Source organism: Oncorhynchus clarkii, chromosome 1, assembly GCF_045791955.1.
Source record: "Oncorhynchus clarkii lewisi isolate Uvic-CL-2024 chromosome 1, UVic_Ocla_1.0, whole genome shotgun sequence".
NCBI lineage: Eukaryota > Metazoa > Chordata > Actinopteri > Salmoniformes > Salmonidae > Oncorhynchus > Oncorhynchus clarkii.
The window spans coordinates 34879936-34900657 of NC_092147.1; the positions used below are offsets into that span (position 1 = coordinate 34879936).

The window sequence follows — 20722 nt, forward strand, 5'->3', positions numbered from 1 at the left end:
GTGAGTGTCAGGTAATCACAATGAGTCTATGCAGTTCCTGCTCATTGAATCTCCTCATGTACCCATGGGTTTGGGGTTTTCATGGCTCCTGAGGCACAATCCCCTGGTCGACTGAGCTACTGGTTCTAACATGGGTTTGGAGCCCGTTCTGCTATGCACATTGTCTGAAGTTTGCGCAACTTGCCCTGGGACGTCATCCTGTGGGCTTGGGAGAAGCCTTGGATCTCTCCGCCATTCCCACAGAGGACCAGGACCTGTAGGAGGTTTTCAACAAGACCCACGCTACATCTCTCCCTCTGCATAGACCCTACAACTGCATTATCAACCTTCTCCCAGGAACTACACCGCCTGGGGGGGCGGCTTTATTCCTTGTCGGGTCTGGAGACCAAGACTATGGAAAAGGTACATTGAGGACTCTCTTGCTGCAGGGACAATTCACCCATCTGCTTCCCCCGCCAGCGCAAGGTTATTCTTTGTGGAGAAGGACAAAACCCTGCACCCGTGTATCCGTGTATCGACTATCGGGCCTTAATGACATCACGGTTAAAAAAACGTTGCCCTCTACCACTCATCTCCTCCGCTTTTGAGCCTCTCGGGGGGGCGGCGATCTTCTCGAAGTTGGACCTTCGGAACGCCTACCATATGGTTCTGATACGTGAAGGAGACGAATGGAACACCGCCTTTAACACGGCTAGCAGACACTACGAGTACCTTCTTATGCCATTAGGACTGATCAACGCTCCCCCAGTTTTTTGGTCAACGATGTGCTCCGTGACATGTTGAATTGGTTTGTGTTTGTCTACCTCGACGACATCCTTGTTTTTTTCCCATTCAGTTCAAGAGCATGTTCTCCACAGGTCCTTCAGCGTCTCTTGGAGAACCAGCTTTTTGTTAAAGCAGATAAAAATGTGAGTTCCATTGCTCCACCATCTCCTTCCTAGGATACGCCATCGCCATCGCTGCAGGAAATACTCAGATGGATTCTGACAAGGGCTAGAGTGGTGGTGGATTGGCCTCAACCTACATCCAGAGTGCAGCTGCAACGTTCTTGGGGTTTGCTCATTTCTACAGCTGTTTCATCCGGGTTTACAGCACCCTGGCCTCCCCCTTCTCAGCACTCATCTCCCCCAAGGTTTTGCTCACGTGGTCTCCAGCAGCTGACCGGGTGTTCTCAGACCTCAAGCACTGATTCACTACAGCTTCCATCGTAATCCATCCGGATCCGTCCCGTCAGTTCGCGGTGGCAGTCGACCCATCGGACGTCGGAGTGGGGGCCGTCCTGTCCCAGCGTTCTGCACAGGACCAAAATCTGCATCCCTGTGCTTTCCTTTCCCATTGTCTTAACCTCGCTGAGAGGATCTATGACGTAGGAAATTGAAAACTACTTGCGGGCAAGATGGCGTTGGAGGAGCGGAAGGACTGGTTAGAGGGGGCGGAACATCCATTCTTAGTGTGGACTGACCATAAGAACATGGAATATCTCCGCACAGCTAAGTGCCCCAACTCATCTCGATGGGCCCTGTTATTCACTCTGTTAAATTTGACTATTTCCTCCCGGGTGGCGCAGTGGTTAAGGGCGCTGTACTGCAGCACCAGCTGTACCATCAGAGACCCTGGGTTCGCGCCCAAGCTCTGTCGTAACCGGCCGCGACCGGGAGGTCCGTTGGGCGACGCACAATTGGCCTAGCGTCGTCCGGGGTAGGGATGTCTTTGTCTCATCGCACACCAGTGACTCCTGTGGCGGGCCGGGCACAGTGCGCGCTAACCAAGGTTGCCAGGTGCACGGTGTTTCCTCCGACACATTGGCTTCCAGGTTGGATGCACGCTGTGTTAAGAAGCAGTGAGGCTAGTTGTGTATCGGAGGACGCATGACTTTCAACCTTCATCTCTCCCGAGCTACTACAACAAAAATAGAACTGTTTGGGGAAATTGGGGAGAAAAAGGGGTAAAATTCAACAACAACAAAAAAATGTTGGACTATCTCCTACCGCTCTAGGTCCAAGTATGTGAAGCCTTATGCGCTCTCACGCCTGTATAGCCCCGCTGCTACACCATCTGACCCCGAGACTATCCTCCCTACCTCAGTCACCTGTAACTGAGTCAGGTTTGTAGGCCTCCTTGCTCACACACACTTTTTCAGTTCTGCCCACACATTTTCTATGGGATGAGGTCAGGGCTTTGTGATGGCCACTCCAATACCTTGACTTTGTTGTCCTTAAGCGATTTTACCACAACTTTGGAAGTATGCTTGGGGTCATTGTTCATTTGGAAGACCCATTTGCGATCAAGCTTTAACTTCCTGACTGATGTCTTGAGGTGTTGCTTCAATTTAACAACATAATTTTCCTGCCTCATGATGCCATATATTTTGTGAAGTGCACCAGTCCCTCCTGCAGCAAAGCACCCCCACAACATGATGCTGTCATCCCCGTGCTTCATGGTTAGGATGGTGTTCTTCGGCTTGCAAGCTTCCCCCTTTTCCTCCAAACATAACGATGTTCATTATGGCCAAACAGTTCTATTTTTGTTTCATCAGACCAGAGGACATTTCTCCATGTGCAGTTGCAAACCGTAGTCTGGCTTTATTATGGCGGTTTTGGAGCAGTGGCTTCTTCCTTGCTGAGTGGCATTTCAGGTTATGTTGATAGAGGACTCGTTTTACTGTAAATATAGATACTTTTGTACCTGTTTCCTCCAGCATCTTCACAAAGTCCTTTGATGTTGTTCTGGGATTGATTTGCACTTTTCACACCAAAGTACGTTCATCTCTAGGAGACAGAACGCGTCTCCTTCCTGAGCGGTATGACGGCTGTGTGGTCCCATGGTGTTTATACTTGCGTACTATTGTTTGCACAGATGAACGTGGTACCTTCAGGCATTTAGAAATTGTCAACTTAATGTATGTAAACTTCTGACCCACTAGAATTGGGATTAAGTGAAATAATCTGTCTGTAAACAATTGTTGGAAAAATGACTTGTGTCATGCACAAAGTAGATGTCCTAACCGACTTGCCAAAACTATAGTTTGTTAACAAGACATTTGTGGAGTGGTTGAAAAACGAGTTTTAATGACTCCAACCTAAGTGCATGTAAACTTCCTACTTCAACTTTATTTATTTATCTTTAATCAATTGCTCACTGACATTTAAAAATAGTTGTAAAGATGAACAAATAATCTGCAAATCATGAACATGAATGCCTTCAATTATTTATTCATCAATGGCTTTTGATTCAATTTATTATAAAGTGTTACCTTCTAATTTAATAATATGGTAATTTAGCAGATGCTCTCTTGTTCTCTTTCACTTGAGTTACCTGTGTTAGTGTTTTCTTCTCTTTCAACTCTCTCTCTCTCTCTCTGTATCTCCGTCTCTCCTTCCTATAGCCTTTCTACGGCCTTCCGGCAGTGATCAATCAAATGGTTCTTCTCTCACATGTTGATGTAAGTGTGAGATGCGCTATTCACCATGAGTTTGGGAGAAATTATCTCTACATACTGTTTGTCATCACTCTAGTGGAAAGTTGCTTTGATCTGATTTTAATGTTGTTTTTTAACTTTATTTTCTCCACAACTCTACTTCTGTACAGGTTCTTACTGGAGTTCAACTTCTGTGGGTTGTGGCGCTCGGATTACGTTGTAGACGGTAAGTTATGTTCTTAATACTCTACGTGACAAAGGCCATTGCAAAGAGGATATTTGGATACATACCTGTGGAGGGTGAGTCTTTACGTGCTAGCTGAGAGGTTTGCATAGATAGTCTACAAGTTATTCATGTATAGTCAACACCATGGTTTGACTGAACACATCAACAAAGGAATTAAGTTCTGTTTTATTGACCTCATTTAATTTTTCCCGTAAAAAATACTGAGAATAAAAAAACATTACAACAATCAATCGTCAGTCAATCATTCCAGTACAATTTCAGTACAATTTCATTACCCTCCTCAAAGAGTATTTCTCTTTCTCGTCACAGGAGAAAGACTTCTATGAAACCGTTTTCCAACAATACTTTCACACTGTAACCTTACATAGATAATAAGAAGACATCTTATAAATTACTTCAGGAACTCTGAACATCTTTTCCACAGTTTGAGTGTTCCATTTGAAACCATAAACCATGTTGTTTCATTTCAGACCACGAGGTGGCAGTATTTTACCAACAGAGCAGGCTTTTCCGAGGCCCACTAATATTTATCAAGAAATTAAGAAGATTTAGGTGTTGTTGACCCGCCTGAATCAGAGATTTAATATTTGAAAGATTAAATGAAATGATGGAATATATTAAAATTGCTTGTTAAACAAAAGGCATTATAAACCCCCAAAATATGAAACAGCAGTACAATCTGAATGTTTCCATTTGCGTATATCAAACAGTGCTCCTCCCTAAAAAAAATCTTATTTAAAAAATTTTGATCTGCTTTTTCCTGCTTTTGTCATGGACCCATTGAAAAATCTTGGAGGCCTCATAGGGGTCCCCGGCCCCCCTATTTGAGAATTGCAACAGCTGAGAACGCCAACCGAGGAGCCAGCCGTAGATCACTTTGCATAGCCCCTTGGCCTGATCATCATTCTGACAGTCTTGAAAGATTGTCTGTCATTAGTCGGGTAGTACTCTGTGGATATGTTATGCCACGTCCCCCAGTAGATTCCGTTCCGCACCCCTTTGTATTTTCCCACATAATATCTCCCGTTGAGGTTGGAAGCCATGCAGGCGTCAAACCACCAGCCTGAGCTGTAGTAGGCCCCACAGTTCCCTGAAGGGTAGCGGTCATAGTCCCTGTCAGGAGTCGTAAAGAACCTGTTGTTGTGGTCGTAACTCTTGCTAAATTGAAGTGCATCTCCTGCCGTGCCCGAGTACCCACCCACAGACAGGCGGTAGCGTAGCCGCTCGCCAGCCACACGGAAGAGCCTGTACTCTGCGTACTCCATCATGCCGTTAAAGTCCTCCAGCTCCACCCTAAGGACCATCACCCTGTTTCGTGTCAGCAGGTGGATGTGGTCGTTGCCCAGCCAGAACTCCCCAACCATCAGGTCACCAAAGCCTGTCCGGTATTCAGCCCAGGTCCGGTTGAAGTCCACACTGCCATCCTGACGGAGCTGAATGACGGTCCACCCTCCGCCATGAGACTCCATGTCACAGAACACTGCAATGGTTCTGTTCTTAGGGTCAGGGGTCACTTGGTAGACTCTGCTATTCCTCTCCCCCCTGGCCATGTGGTCAGAGCAGTCTCTGGGTGCCATGGTAACTGTTGAGTGGAAGGATAGTGAAATGACAAAATTAGTTTGGAGTAGTCTGTAATCTTTGTTGAAGAAAAGGTGCCTTGCAGCATAACACAAATATACATGTTCTTATTGTAGGCCTACAGAAACTAAACTGGTTGAATAAAGGTTATTTTTTTTTTTTTTTTTGCAAAAAAAAAAAAAAAAATCACACATTTGAAACTATACACACAAGATTAGAATATGATTGTATCATGCTGAAATAGCTAGGATTTATCGGTTACCATACATTGGAAGTATTTTTATGTTAAAGAAAATGTCCCTGAAACAGATTTCAGTTAAATGTCAATTAGAGTTGTTAAGTCGGTAAGACATTTAGGTGCTTGGCTTAAAGTGGCCTTGAACATTAATAAAAGCTAGCAATAGCTTTGTGTGACACTTAATTTGTTATTTGATACATGTATATGTGCCACTCAGCAATAACAATGTGTGTTTAAGCTGACTATGACCTAAAAGCATGCTCTGCACAGTCACACCTTGATCCCTATTTAAGCCACACACACTCACAGACAAGCACATGCTCACATATATAAATTCTTAATTTATCAGAGAATAACCACAAACCACACAACATCTGCTACAAAGATGATGATCTCAAACCTCCACTACATTATAATAGGCTCATTAAACATCACCTTAGGTCGCTTGGACTTCAAAGTTACAATCCTCATCATTTATAATGGAGATGATATCACACTGATATAAAGTTGATTGAGCAATATTTAAAAGAAAATTCCAGAACAACATTGTTCCACTCACAACAATATATTTTCCAGTCACAATTTCCACTGTTATCTGCCATAACCTAGGCTACACTGTTTCAAAAGAAGTTCATAATTTATCCAATGGGGAAAGGAATAGGGTTTTTGTACTTTGATCTTTGATCAATCTGTTGCAGGATGTCTTTTCTGCAATGCAGGACATTTAAAACTTGTAGTGTATTTGAGGTTCAAAAAGGCTTCTTTTTGTCATTTGTCATTTCCACTTAGACGTGTCATACTTGATTTTCCATTATGAAAAATGTATTAACCTCTACAAAAATGTCCATTAATTATAATCCACATAATAATTAAAATCTCCTGTTGCTGCAGGATTATTTTCCTGCCGTAGCAAACTGGCTCAAATGAAGATCCTACATCTGTGTAAGCTGTCATCAGAATTAGTAGTGTCGTATTTGTATAGCACGATTCTATTAAGTTTACAAAAAAAGTGTCATCTTAATAACTTAATAACAGTGAATGGCCTTTCTGGATCTTGCTTTGAATAAGTCAACACATTTGGTAGCTACGTACTATAGGCTACCTGGTACCAAATAATATATAATACGGCTTGATTCAGTGAACCCATAAGAAAGCTCAAACTAAACTTTACGTCATTATTAATTACATTGTAATTATCATAATTTCATTTAAATAGCAGACAATAGCATGTAAAGTAAAATATAATTAATGAATCTTACCTCCTGGTGAAATCTGTGCAGGGCTTTGAGGCTGGTTCTCCGTCCTGTTAGTCTTGCTGCCTACCTGCTCCTTTTCTGTGAGCAGGTTTAACCCAGGACGGACCTTTGGATGCCCTCCTCGAGAAACCTTTGGCCCTCTGCTTGTATCCTTTGTGTCATTCAGACTAGCAGATACCTGGCTGGTCTTCACACGCAGTTCTCTCACACTGGGGGTGGAAGACTCCGGTATGGGGCTGGGGGTAGGGGAGTTGGGGCTGGGAGTAGGGGTGTCAGGGCTGGTGGTAGTAGGGCTATGGTTAGAGTTGGCCAATGGAATGGGACTAGCAGTGCTAGTTTTGGGGCTAGGCCTTGTGCTAAATTGTTGCCTTGAGCTGGTCTTTTTTAGACTGGCGATAGTAGTGGTCATTGTGACAGGGCTAGTGGATGTTTTCAGGCTAGTTCTAGAGATGATTTTTGCGCTAGAGCTGAGGGTAGTTTGTTGGTTAGGTCTTGTAGTTCTTGAGCCTGGGCTTGTGGCCGTTTGTGGGCTGGGGTCAGTCATAGTCCTTTGGCTATTGGATGTCTTGGGGCTAGGTGTGGAGGAAGTGGTCCTTGGACCTTGGGTGGTGGTTTTGGGCCAAGGCTTTGGAGCAGGTCTGGGCTTCAGCACAGGCTTTGGTCTTGGTCCAGGTTTAGGTGTTCGGTGTGGAATAGGTATTGGGTCTGGTTTGGGCTTTGTGCCAGGTTTAGGCTTACGTTCAGGTTTAAGCTTTAGGCCAGGTCTGGTAGTTGTTGTGCTGGGTTCTAGCTTTTGGGCAGACTTTGTCTCAGGACTGATGCTGATACTGGTGGTCCTTGAACTGGAACTTATGGAGGTTGTGGTTGCTGGAGTTGTGGTTGCTGGAGTTTTGCTGCTTGAGCTGGAAGAGTTGGTCCAAATTCTTGAACTGGTAATCTTTGAGCTAGTGTTAGTGGTGGTTGTTTGTTCTGGAGTTGGGCTACCGCTGGTGCTGGTCCCGATGCTGAGCCTGAAGGTTCTGTAGTTCATCCTGAATCCTGGACTAGTGACCTTTGGGTCAGGATTAGTGGTGATTCTGGTTGCTGAAAATGAGCTCAGTGTTGTACTACTTCGGCTTGAGCTGGAAGGTCCATTCCGGATGCTTGGACTGGTGGTCGTTGGGCCAGGGCTACTGGTGGTGGCTATAGAGTGGATCTGTGTAGTGCTGCTTAGACTAGTACTGGTCCTGGTGTCCCGTAGAGTGGGGCTGGTAATGCTGATTCCAGTGCTGAAGCTGGTAGTCCTGAACCTTGAACTGGTAGTATTGGAGCTTGGGCTATGGATAGTGGTAAGAGATGGGTCAGGCCTGGGCGTGAATTTTGGGCTGGAAGAACTAGTAGGATTGGGTGGTCTGGGCTTTAGGACAGACTTTGGTTTTGGTCTTGGTTTGGGTCTTAGGCCTGGAATAGGCCTTGGGCCTGGTTTGGGATTTGGTTCAGTTTCAGGCCTTAGGTCATCTTTAGGCTTTAGGCTGGGTCTGGACTGTAGGCCTGGTCTGGGTTGTGGCCCAGATTCTGGCTTTGTGCTAAGTCTGGGGATCCACTGGGACCTGGTGATCGTTGGGCTGGGTCTAGCATTTTGGTCAGACTTTGTCACATGGCCGGAGCTGGCACTGATGCTCAGTGAGTTGAGTCTAGTAAAGCTGGTTGATGGGCTGGGGATAGTGGCGGAGGAGCTGGCCTTGATAATTGGATTGGTGGTGGTTGTAGTTGCTGGAGTGGGACTACTGCTGGTTCTGGCCCCAGGGCTAAGGCTAGTGGTGGTGGTTGAAGTTGAGCCGGGTTTGAGTGTGGTCTTTGGTCCTGAACTGGAGAAGCTATTCGGGCTGGGTGTTCTGGGCTTCAAGACTGATTTAAGCTTTGATCCAGGTTTAGGCTTTGAACTTGGAATAGGCCTTCGGCCTGGTTTGTGCTTTTGGTCTGGTTTGGGTTTTAGGCCAGGTTTGGGCTTAATGCTAAATCTGGGGGTTGTTGAGCTGGGTTCAGGATGTTGGGCAGACTTTGACTCAGGACTGATGCTGGTATTGGTGGTCCTTGAGCTGAGGCTAGTGAAGCTGGTGCTTGAGTTGGGGCTAGTGGTGGTTTTGGTTGCTGGAGTTGGGCTTAGTGTGAATCTTCCTGAGCCTGCCCGGATGCTAGAACTGGTGATCTTTGGGCTAGAGCTAGTGGTGGTTGTGGTTGCTGGAGAGTGACTTGGTGTGGTTCTGCTGAGACTGCCTGAACTGGGGTTTGTAAAGCTAATCTCAAGGCTGGAGCTGGTAGTCCTGGAGTTTGGACTTGTGGTCTTTGGGCTGAGGCTAGTGGGGATGTCTGGAGTTGAGCCAGGTCTGGGAGTGGTCTTTGAGATGGAGCTGGGGGAGCTGGTTGGATTGGGTGGTCTGGGCTTTGAGTCAGGTGTGAGCTTTGGTCCAGGTTTGGGTATGGGTCCTGGAATAGGACTTAAGCCTGGTTTAGGCTGTAAGCCAGGTCTGGGAGTCAACCAGAACCTAGTTCTAGAGATTGGATGGGTGGTCCTTGAGCTAGGTCTAGCAGTGGTTGTAGTTCCTGGAGTGGGGCTACCACTACTGCTACTGCTGATGCTGACCACAGGGCTGGAACTAGTGGTCTTGTAGCTTGGGTTAGTAATCTTTGTGGTAGTGCCTGGAGAGGGGCCTGGTGTGGTGCTACTTTGGCTAGTACTTGTCCGCGTGGTCTGCCAACTGTGGCTTGTGATTCCAGGGCTGAGGCTAGTGGTGGGAGTTATGTTACTGGTCTTAGTGTTGAGGCTGGTTGGGCTGGGTGGTCTGGGCTTTAGGATGGGCTTTGATTGTGGTCCAGGTTTAGGCCTTAGGCCTGGAATAGGCTTTGCACGTGGTTTGTTCTTTAGTTCAGGTTTAGACTTCAGGCCAGGTTTGGGCTGTAGGTTAAGTCGAGACTGTAGGCCAGGTCTGGGCTTGATCCTAAGTCTGGCAGTTGTCGTGTTTGTTTCAGGGATTTGGACAGACATTGTCTCAGGGCTGGAGCTGGTACTGGTGGTCTTTGAGCTGAGGCTAGTGAAGCTGGTCCTTGGGCTGTGGCTAGTGGTGGTTGTTGCTTCTTGAATTGAATTTGAGCTGGAAGAGCTGGTCGGGATGCTTGAACTGGAAGTCTTTGGGATAGCGCTAGTGGTGGTTACTGGAGAGTGCCCCGGTGTGGTGCTGCTTTTGCTGGTACTTTTCTTAGGGGTCTGTTGACTGGGTCTTGTAAAGCTGATCCCAGGGCTAAAGCTTGTGGTGGTGGTTGAAGTTGAGACACTTCTTGGATAGGTATTTGGGCTTGAGCTAGATGAGCTGGTTGGTTTGAGTGGCCTGGGCTTCAAGACAGGCTTTGGTTTTGGTCCAGGTTTGGGTCTAGGGCCTGGAATGGGTTTTGCACCTGCTTTGGGCTTTAGGCCAGGTCTGGGCTTAATCCTAGGTCTGGTAGTCATTGTGATGTGTTCAAGGTTTTGGGCGGATGTAATCTCAGGGCTGGAGCTGGTACTGGTGGTCCTTGAGCTAAGGCTAGTGAAGCTGCGGCTAGTGGTAATTGTAGTTGCTGGAGTTGAACTTGATGGTGTGGGATTTAGGACAGGCTTTGATTTCAGCCCAGGTTTTTGTCTGTGGCCTGGAATAGGCTTTGCACCTGGTTTTAGCTTTACGCTGGGTGTGGGGGTCCACAAGGAACCAATTCTGGCACTTGAACTGGTGGTCCTTGGGCTAGATGTAGCGGTGGTTGAATTTCTTAAAGTTGGGTCACTGCTACTGCTGGCACTAGGGCTGGAACTAGTCACCCTATAGCTTGGGCCAGTAATCGTTGAGCTAGGATTAGTGGTGGTGGCTGAAGAGTGTCCCAGTGTGGTGCTACTTTGGCTAGGTTTTGTACCTGGTTTTGGCTTTAGGCCAGGTCTGGGCTTAATCCTAGGTTTGGTGGTCATTGTGCTGGGTTCAGTAGTTGTAGTTGTAGTTGAACTACTGCTAATGCTGTCCCCAGGGCTGGAACTAGCAGTCTTGTAGCTTGTGCTAGTCATCTTTAAGCTAGGACTATTGGTGCTGGCTGAAGAGTGTCCCGGTGTGGAGTTGCTTCGGATGGTACCTTTCTTAGTTGTCTGTAGATTGGGTCTTGTAAAGCTGATCCCAGGGCTAAGCCAAGTAGTGGTTGTTGAAGTTGACCCAGTTCTGTGATATGTCTTTGGGCTAGAGCTGGAGGAGCTTGTTGGACTGGGTGATCTGGGCTTTAGGACAGGCTTTGATTTTGGTACAGGTTTTGGTCTGAGGCCTGGAATAGGTTTTGTGCCTGGTTTGGGCTTTTGGCCAGGTTTGGGGTGTAGGCCAGGTCTGGGCTTAATCCTAGGTGTGGTAGTCATTGTGTTGGGTTCAGGGTTTTGGGCAGATGTTGTCTCAGGGCTGGTACTGGTGGTCCTTGAGCTGAGGCTAGTGAATCTGGTCCTTGGGCTGCGGCTAGGGGTGGTTGTAGTTGCTGGAGTTGAACTTGAGCTGGAAGAGCTGGTTGGGGCGCTTGAACTGGAAGTCTTTGGCCTAGGGCTAGTGGTGGTTACTGGAGAGTGTCCCGGCGTGGTGTTGCTTTTGCTGGTGCTTTTCTTAGTGGTCTGTAAACTGCGTGTTGTACAGCTGATCCCAGGGCTAAGGCTGGTTGAAGTTGAGCCAGTTCTTGGATAGGTCATTGGGTTTGAGCTTGTTGAGCTGGTTGGGCTGGGTGGACTGGGCTTTAGGACAGCCTTTGGTGTTGGTCCAGGTTTGGGTCTGGGGCCTGGAATGGGTTTTAATCCTGTTTTGGGCTTTATGCTAGGTCTGGGCTTAATCCTAGGTCTAGTAGTCATTGTGCTGGGTTCAGGGTTTTGAGCAGATGTCATCTTAGGGCTGGAGCTGGTACTGGTGGTCCTTGAGCTGAAGCTAGGGAAGCTGGTTCCTGGGCTGCGACTAGTGGTGGTTGTAATTGCTGGAGTTGAACTTGAGCTGGCAGAGGTGGTTGGGATGCTTGAACTGGAAGTCGTTTGGCTAGTGGTGGCTGCTGAAGAGTGTTTTGCCATTGTGCTGTTAAGACTGCCAAGACTGGGGCTTGTATTATTAATCCCTGGGCTGTAGCTGGTAGTGCAGGAGCCTGGACTGGTGGTATTTGGGCTGAGGCTTGTGCTGTTGTCTGGAGTTGAACCAGGTCTGGAAGTGATCTCTTGGTCAGAGCTGGAAGAAACAGTTTTCCTTGATGGTGTGGTATTTTGGACAGGCTTTGGTTTTGGTCTAGGTTTTGTTCTGGGGCCTGGAATAGGCTTTGCACCTGATTTTGGCTTTAGGCCAGGTCTATGGGTCCACAAGGACCCAATTTTTGTGCTTGGACTGGTGGTCCTTGGGCTAGATCTCGCGGTGGTTGAAGTTCCTGGAGTTGGGCTACTGGTACTGCTGACCCCATGGCTGGAACTAGTTGTCTTGAAGCTTGGGCTGGTAATCTTTGAGCTTGGACTAGTGGTGGTGGCTGAAGAGTGTCCCAGTGTGGTGCTGCTTTGGTTGGTACTTGACTTGATGATCTGTAGACTGGGTCTTGTAAAGCTGATTCCAGGGCTAAGGCTTGTGGTGGTGGTTGAAGTTGAACCAGTTCTGGAAGTGGTCTTAGGGTTGAAGCTGGAGGAGCTGGTTGGGCTGGGTGGTCTGGGCTTTTGGACAGGCTTTGGTTTTGGTCCAGGTTTGAGTCTGGGGCCTGGAATGGGTTTCGTAACTGGTTTGGGTTTTGTGCCTGTTTTGGACTTTATGCCAGGTCTGGACTTAATCCTAGGTCTGGTAGTCATTGTGCTCGGTTCAGGGTTTTGAGCAGATGTCGTCTCAGGGTTGGAGCTGGCACTGGTGGTCCTTGAGCTGAGGCTAGTGAAGCTGGTTCCTGGGCTGCGGCTAGTGGTGGTTGTAGTTGCAGTAGTTGAACGTGAGCTGGAAGAGCTAGTTGGGATGCTTGAACTGGAAATATTTGGGCGAGAGCTAGTGGTGGTTGCTGGAGAGTGCCTTGCCATTGTACTTCTAAGACTGCCTAGACTGGGGCTTGTATTACTAATCCTTGGGCTGGAGCTGGTAATAAAGGATCCTGGACTGGTGGTATTTGGGCTGAGGCTTGTGCTGTTGTCTGGAGTTGAGCCAGGTCTGGGAGTGATCTCTGGGACAGAGCTGGAAAAGCCAGTTGGGCTTGATGGAGTGGGCTTTGGGACAGGCTTTGGTTTGGGTCCAGGTTTTGTTCTGGGGCCTGGAATAGGCTTTGCACCTGGTTTTGGCTTTAGGCCAAGTCTATGGGTCCACAATAACCCAATTCTGTCACTTGGACTGGTGGTCCTAGGGCTAGATCTAGCAGGGGTTGAAGTTCCTGGAGTTGGGCTACTGGTACTGCTGGCCCCAGGGCTGGAACTAGTTGTCTTGTAGCTTGGGCTGGCAATCTTTGAGCTCGGACTAGTTGTGGTGGCTGAAGAGTGTCCCAGTGTTGTGCTGCTTTGGTTGCTACTTGTCTTAGTGGTCTGTAGAATGGGTCTTGTAAAGCTGATTCCAGGGCTAAGGCTAATGGTGGTGGTTGAAGTTAAGCCAGTTCTGGAAGTGGTCTTAGGGTTGAAGCTGGAGGAGCTAGTTGGGCTGGGTGGTTTGGGCTTTAGGACATGCTTTGGTTTTTGTCCAGGTTTGTGTCTTTGGCCTGGAATGGGTTTTGCGCCTGGTTTAGGCTTTAGTCCAGGTCTGGGCTGTAGGCCTGGTCTGGGCTTAATCCAAGGTCTGGTAGTCACTGTGTTGGGTTCAGGGTTTTGAACAGACGTTGTCTCATGGCTGGGACTGGCACTGGTGGTCCTTGAGCTGAGGCTAGTGAAGCTGGTCCTTGGGCTGTGGCTTGTGGTGGTTGTAGTTGCTGGAGTTGAATTTGAGCTGGAAGAGCTGGTCGGGATGCTTGAACTGGAAATCTTTGGGCTAAGGCTTGTGGTGGATACTGAAGAGTGTCCCAGTGTGGTGCTGCTTTTGCTGATACTTGTCTCAGTGTTCTGTAGACTGGGTATTGCACAGCTGATCCCATGGCTAAGGCAAGTGGTGGTGGTTGAAGTTGAGCCAGGTCTTGGATAGGTCTTAGGGCTAGAGCTTGATGAGCTGGGTCGTCTGGGCTTTAGGACAGGCTTTGTTGTTGGTCCAGGTTTGGGTCTGGTGCCTAGAATGGGCTTTGCTCCTGGTTTGGGCTTTAGACCAGGTCTGGGCTTAATCCTAGGTCTGGTAGTCATTGTGCTGTGTTCAGGGTTTTGGGCAGATGTCATCTTAGGGCTGGAGCTGGTACTGGTGGTCCTTGAGATGAGGCTAGTGAAGCTGGTTCCTGGGCTGCTGCTAGTGGTGGTTGTAATTGCTGGAGTTGAACTTGAGCTGGAAGAGCTAGTCTGGATGCATGAACTGGAAGTCGTTGGGCTAATGGTGGTTGCTGGAGAGTGTATTGGTGTTGTGCTGTTAAGACTCCCTAGACTATGGCTTGTATTACTAATCCTTTGGCTGGAGCTGGTAATAAAGGATCCTGGACTGGTGGTATTTGGGCTGAGGCTTGTGCTGTTGTCTGGAGTTGAGCCAGGTCTGGGAGTGATCTCTGGGACAGAGCTGGATGGTGTGGGCTTTGGTTTTGGTCCAGGTTTGGTTCTGGGGCCTGGAAAAGGCTTTGCACCTGGTTTTGGCTTTAGACCGGGTCTGGGGGTCGACAAGAACCCAATTTTGGCACTTGGACTGGTGGCCCTAGGGCTAGATTGAGCAGTGGTTGAAGTTCCTGGAGCTGGGCTATTGCTACTGCTTGCCCCAGGCCTGGAACTAGTCATCTTGAAGCTTGGGCTGGTAATCTTTGAGCTAGGACTAGTGGTGTTGGCTGAAGAGTGTCCCAGTGTGGTGCTGCTTTGGTTGCTACTTGTCTTAGTGGTCTGTAGACTGGGTCTTGTAAAGCTGATTCCAGGGCTAAGGCTAGTGGTGGTAGTTGAAGTTGAGCCAGTTGTGGAAGCGGTCTTATGATTGAAGCTGGAGGAGCTGGTTGGGCTGGGTCGCCTGGGCTTTAGGACATGCTTTGGTTTTGCTCCAGGTTTAGGTCTTAGGCCTGAGAATGGCTTTTCGCCTGGTTTAGGTTTTCGTTTATCTTTAGGCTTTATGCTGTGTCTGGGCTTTAGGCCTGGTCTGAGCTGTGGCCCAGGTTTTGGCTTTGTGCTAGGCCTTGGGTTCCACCATGACCTGGTAATTGTTGGGCTGGGTCCTGGGTTTTTGTCCGTCATTGTCCGTGCAGTGCTGGAGCTGGTGGTGGTGGTCCATGAGCTGAGGCTGGAGGAGCTAGTCAGGCTGGGTGGTATGGGCTTAAGGCCGGGTCTGATGGCCTGGATAGTTTGGTTGGGCTTGTGCTTCTGGGAAGGTCTGTTTCTTGGGCTAATAATACTTTTTGATGAGCTGATGGTTGTTTGGTGTGAGCTTGTTTTGATACTTGGGATGGTTCTGTCAGTCCTGTAGTTGGTGCCTGAACTTGGGGTTGTGATGGGGCCAGACCTGGTGGCTCCTTGGCGAGGTAAAGAGGAGATGGTCCTTTGACTTGAGCTTGTGTTCAGAATTGATTTCCTTGAGCTGGAGATGGAGGAAAATCTTGGGCTAGAGGTTGAGCTGGAGGAAGGACTTGGAATATATCCACCGGCAGTGTCTGATCTAGATCCTGGGCTGGGATTGGTGGCAGGGCCTGAGATGGAGGTGGATGTTTGGTCTGGTCCTGAGGAGTGAGGTCTGGGGATTGAGCCCTGTGTCAAACCACTGCTTGGGCTAGTTGAGGCTATGTCCTGATTATCACTTGACCCATCTGTCGTCACCACTATGCTGTGTCTCTGCACTTTTTGGACTCTTTTTTCTACCTCTTTCTCTATCTTCTTTACTGTCTCCTCTCTCTGATTCTCTTTCTTTTCTTCTGTCTGTCTGTGGCTTGGGGTTTGCTTCTCTCTCTCTTTCTTCTTCTGCCAATCTTTCTCTCCCTGGGTCTTCTTCCCTTGCCAAGGATGTTGGCTCTGCCTCTCCTTCTCTTTCTTTTTTTCACTATCTTTCTCTATCTTCCCCTCCCTTTCCCTCTCTATCTCCACCTGATGTTGTCCCTTCTCCTCGATCTGTTCCCTATTTCCCCACCCTCTCTCTTCTTTCTCTCTACTCTCAAGCTCCAGATCCTTCTCCCTTAACTTATCCCCCTGACTCTCCTCGGTTTCCACCTTCGTTTCCCATAACCTCTCTCTTTCATTTTCACTCCCCCTGTTTTTCTCTATCTCTCCCCCTCTCCCCCTTTCCCCTTCTAAAATGTTCTTCTTCTCCATCTCTGTCTCCCTTCCCTCCTCTTCCTCTCTCTTGGTCTCATTCTCTATTTTTCTCTCCCTCTCTATCGCCCATTCCCTGTTTCCCCCTCTTTCTCTCTCATTTTCCCTCTCCCACTCTCTCTCCCACTCTTTCTCCCGTTCTCTCTTTCTTATCTCAAGAATATTGTTCTCAATCTCCCTGGCCCTCTTCTCCACTCCCTCTCTCTCTTCCACAATTGTTCTCTCCCTGCCTCTTGCCCCCTCTCCCTCCTTGTCCATCTTCCTTTCTCTGTCTCCCTGTCTCTCTGTCTTCTTCTCCCACTCCTTCTTCCCCTCTTTCTCCTTCTCCCTCTCTCCCAATCTCACCTTCTCCTTCTCTTCTTTCTCCCTCTCTCTGTCCCCCAGCCTCTCTCTCTCCCGCTCCATCTGGCTTATCCTGCACTCCATGCAGGCTCTCTTCAGCTGTTCCACGGTCTCCTTTAGCCTCTGCACCTCCTTCACCGTCCTCTCCAATTCCCTGAGCTGCCGGGGCAGCATGAAGTCCAGCGGAGGCAAGGTCACTCGGTAGGGGCATGCGTCCTCGTCCATCCCCTCTCCCCCACACTTCCCTGCAGGCTTTATAGTTACCAAGCAGCTCCCAGAATCTGTACCCCAATTAAAGTCTCCCTTGCTGAGGTTTGCATAGTTCCCAGGGGGCGTAGAGAAGGCCAGCAGGGTCCCGCACACGCAGAGCACAGCCAACCTCATCGCTATCCTGAGCTATAAGAATTCTGAGAGAAGAGAAGGCGAGAGAGGGTGCATGAGGATGCCAAAGACCCACCTCGTGTGTGTGAAGCTGTGACAGAGAGTGGGAGGGAGGAAAGAAGGGGATGAAAGAGGAGGGGGCTGAGGGACTTCTTGAAAGTGGTGTTTGCTTGTGTGAGAAGGATTTAGAGGAGAGAGAGAGAAAAGGAATGGGAGTGAGGGATTAAAAATTGGGCGTCCACTTCAAGGGGGTATCCATGTTTGTGAGTGAGACAGGAAAGGATGAGATGAAGAAAGAGGGAGTGAGAGGTAAAGAGAGAGAGGGGAGGAAAGAGAGAGAAAGAGACAATTGGGGGATTATAGCAGTCGTTGGCTGCTTCAGCATGTCACCAAAAGAGTTAACAGGTACGGAGCTAAATTGGTTATAAAAGGCAGGAAAAGCTTTAAAAACGAAAGGCATTTATACAGCATATCGTAATCCTATTATTATTTTCCACATTGTCTTTAACCAAATCAAAACATCTAATGAGGACCATTCACAACGCATTCTTATTCCATGCTGTAATGATAAGCACACATTGTTTTCTCTTCTTGTATATCACTGCAGTGAATATGCATGTGTGTGACGGTCGCTTTGGCATCCATCTCCCCATGTGTCCTGTTAATAGGGCCGGCACACATGCGAATGACAGATGAGATGGGTCCAAATATGCATTTGAAGCACAAAGTCGTCGGGCCCTGGGCTGTGGCTTTATGTTTGTTACGTTACTGTTCAGACATATCTGATATCTCGCTGTCTCTGAGTCTCAGTTCTCTCTGGCTTGAGTGGAATAACAGGCAAGAATTTATCATCACATATTTATCCAAGGGGGTTTGTGGTTGCTAAATACAGTCTATGGTTAATGAATTGTCTTAGTTAGAGATAAGGATTATGGGCCAATTGTATGCATTCTATTCATGGAAAGAGCAAAGTTTTACGCCTTTGGAATGTGCCACAGAATACTGTACTGGTATAAATCCACAGTGCCTACGTAGTCGAAGAATGAAGTTGCCCCCGATACACATGACTTAGGCACCCACCCCAATGGCTCAGGTTATGATTTGGGTGGGTGAATTTTTTAAATTCTAGATATGTGCCTAAGGGCAACTTCTACCCAGAACGATGGCACTACACTGCACAGCCAATTTCCTTCATATTTATTTTAGACCCAGGCCATTAACACCCTCTGCTGTGTCCATAGCCATGTTTGGTCGGGAGGGGGGTTTTCATCCTCAGGGTGCCCTCTTTCTGAACGCAGTGTTTTGAATTCCCATGGTAACCTGTCTTGGTCTACTCTCTGTCCTGGGTTGTGTAAGCACTAAGCAGCACTATAGTTTTTACTTAAACCGGCAAAAATAAACATCTTACTATCAGTGAGGCTTTGCTACCTAGACTGGACTACTAGATCAGGCCTCCCGGCAGGCCTCGCCGTCGCCATCCACTCTAGGCAGAGAAGTGACTGTCGTTGGGCCTGTATGTGTCTGTGTGTGACTGCCCTATTCCTAACTGAGCTGGATTCACATGTCTGTCTGCGATTCCATGCCACTTCCCTGTAATGCCATAATTCCTGGTAGGCCACTCCAACTCTGGAGCGAGATGTGGCAGGTGTGTTGGCTCTATGCTTAAGTTTTCTTCGCAGACCAACCAGAGTCTCATCTGTCTGTGACGCCATCCTAGTCCCCTGTAATGCAGCACTTGGCATGTGGGTCTGATAGCGTAAACACAGTAATGTAATGCGCTATTAGGCATGACAAGTCACCTGTCATTACCATGAGGTTATGTTTAGTCTAGAAACTGTAGTTGAGACTCGTCAGCTGTGTTCTGGCTAGATAGGACAAGGACATGAGCTTTTTTGTACAGTATTTGTATTTATTAGGATCCCCATCAGCAGTTACTCTACCTGGAGTCCGAGCAGGATACGTTATTGTTTTAATCCTACATCATAAATAAAATAAAATAACACAACCTAAACAAAACAACACATCATACAAGAGATTACATCATTACTATATCCTCACACATCTACAACATACATTTTACAATACTACAATACAACAGTGTTAAAGTATTACAGTGTATGTGTGTGTGTTTGTGTGTGTCTCTTCGCTGTCCACTTTGTGCCGTGAGGTGTTGTTTTATCTGTCAACTAATTACTACACACACACTTACACACTTGAACACTAATTAGTTCACATCTTCTCCAGTCTCAGTCAACCCTCTGTCCATACTGAAACTGATAACTTCCTGTTCTTCCGTGTTAAAGTTCTGCACTTATTCATTGGTCAGTTGCCTGAATTCTTAAAAATGAGAAAGCGAGGACTTGGAGTCCCACACATCTGGGTTGGATTTCCTACACAGTGTCAAACACAGATAACGTCAGGTCATTTTTGTTTCTGTTTCAAGAGCCTGTACCTCATTAAGACATTGTTTGACAATTCCCTCTAAGATTCCCTGAGTTGATACAGGGTCTGGAAAACATGCTTTAAAGGGGGAGTGGATTGTTTGGTTCTAACACCTCTCACCCAGGGGAGTCTCAACCATCCACACAATCGTTATAAAAAAAACCTTATATTTTTCCCCTGAAGGAGAAGTTGTGATGTACTGGAAAACAGTTTGTTTGTACCTTTATTTTTGCCAGCAAATTTACAACAGGACATTCTAGTTTTATAATCCTCATATTGTGTCCTGAGGGACCACTATATTGTATAACTTGTTTAACTGTGAATTTCTCCATTTAGTTTCACAGTGCACTAATGGAGGAGGAGTGGAAACCAGCAGTAAACAAGATAATTGAGATGTGTCAATTCATTTGACCCTTATCGTGCTTCGCAATAGTGTGAAATCTTCCTCTCCTTATATTCATATCTATCTTCATCTGCATAGATGTGAAAGAGCAGGACATGGGAAAGCAAATTCCATATGTTTTTAGATAAGAGGAGAGGACAGGGAGAGGAGGACACTTCAGACAATTGACTCCAGACGTACAAATTACCTCGACTAACCTGTACCCCACACATTGACTCAGTACCGGTACCCCCTGTACATAGCCTCGTTATTGTTATTTTATTGTGTTACTTTTATACATTTTTTTACTTTAGTTTATTTAGTAAATATTTTCTTAACTCTATTTCTCGAACTGCATTGTTGGTTAAGTGCTTGTAAGTAAGCATTTCACGGTAAGGTCTACCTACACCTGTTGCATTTGGCGCATGTGACAAATAAACATTTATTTGATTTGATTTGACATGTTTGTGGATGGAGAGTGTGTGTGAGGGTCGGAGGGGAGTTACTTACTCTTTCCAGTGAGTCATCACCATCTCCATGGTAACCCACTCATTCAGCGTCAGTTCTCTGTCCAATATACACTCAAGAACAATTTAGGGCCAGAGAAATAAACACACTCTGTTAGAATAATCCACTGTCAGGATTTAACTGAATGCTGTGTTTATTCTGTACTCTCCATTGTCTCTGATGGATTTTAACCTCTACTTGAATGTTGCATTAAAAGGATAGAGTGATATTCAAAAATGGATCCCTTTGCCGAGGGTGCACTTGAACAGAATTATTTAGATGAGGGATAGTTTGCATATTTTCACTGTGTTTATTTCTGATTTATGTTTGCATGCAGAGAAACTTCCCTTTTTCAGATAACCAGTGCATTACTGGAAACATGTTGGAACGCTGTTTACAGCTATTTGTTTATTCGGTAACTGAGACGCAAGCTAGGTAATATAAATAATCAATAAATGTGAAAAGACACAGCTGAAGTTGAGCGTAAACAGGCCTGTTACTATTATCAAGGTTGGATTGTGTAATCTGAGTCATGTTTTGAAATGACATCACTCTCTTTATGTATTTGGGTTT

General features: G+C 47.0%; 1 protein-coding gene across 1 annotated transcript; it reads right to left on the bottom strand.

Moving 5' to 3' along the window:
- Positions 1-3831: 3831 nt before the first annotated feature.
- Positions 3832-10170, bottom strand: LOC139406445 (uncharacterized). The gene is made up of 2 exons (XM_071149033.1): positions 6741-10170; positions 3832-5247 (listed from the first exon to the last, which is right to left on the bottom strand). The coding sequence occupies exons 1-2, from the start codon at positions 9760-9762 to the stop codon at positions 4538-4540; spliced, it is 3732 nt and encodes a 1243-aa protein (XP_071005134.1). The 5' UTR covers positions 9763-10170; the 3' UTR covers positions 3832-4537.
- Between the last annotated feature and the right edge of the window lie 10552 nt (positions 10171-20722).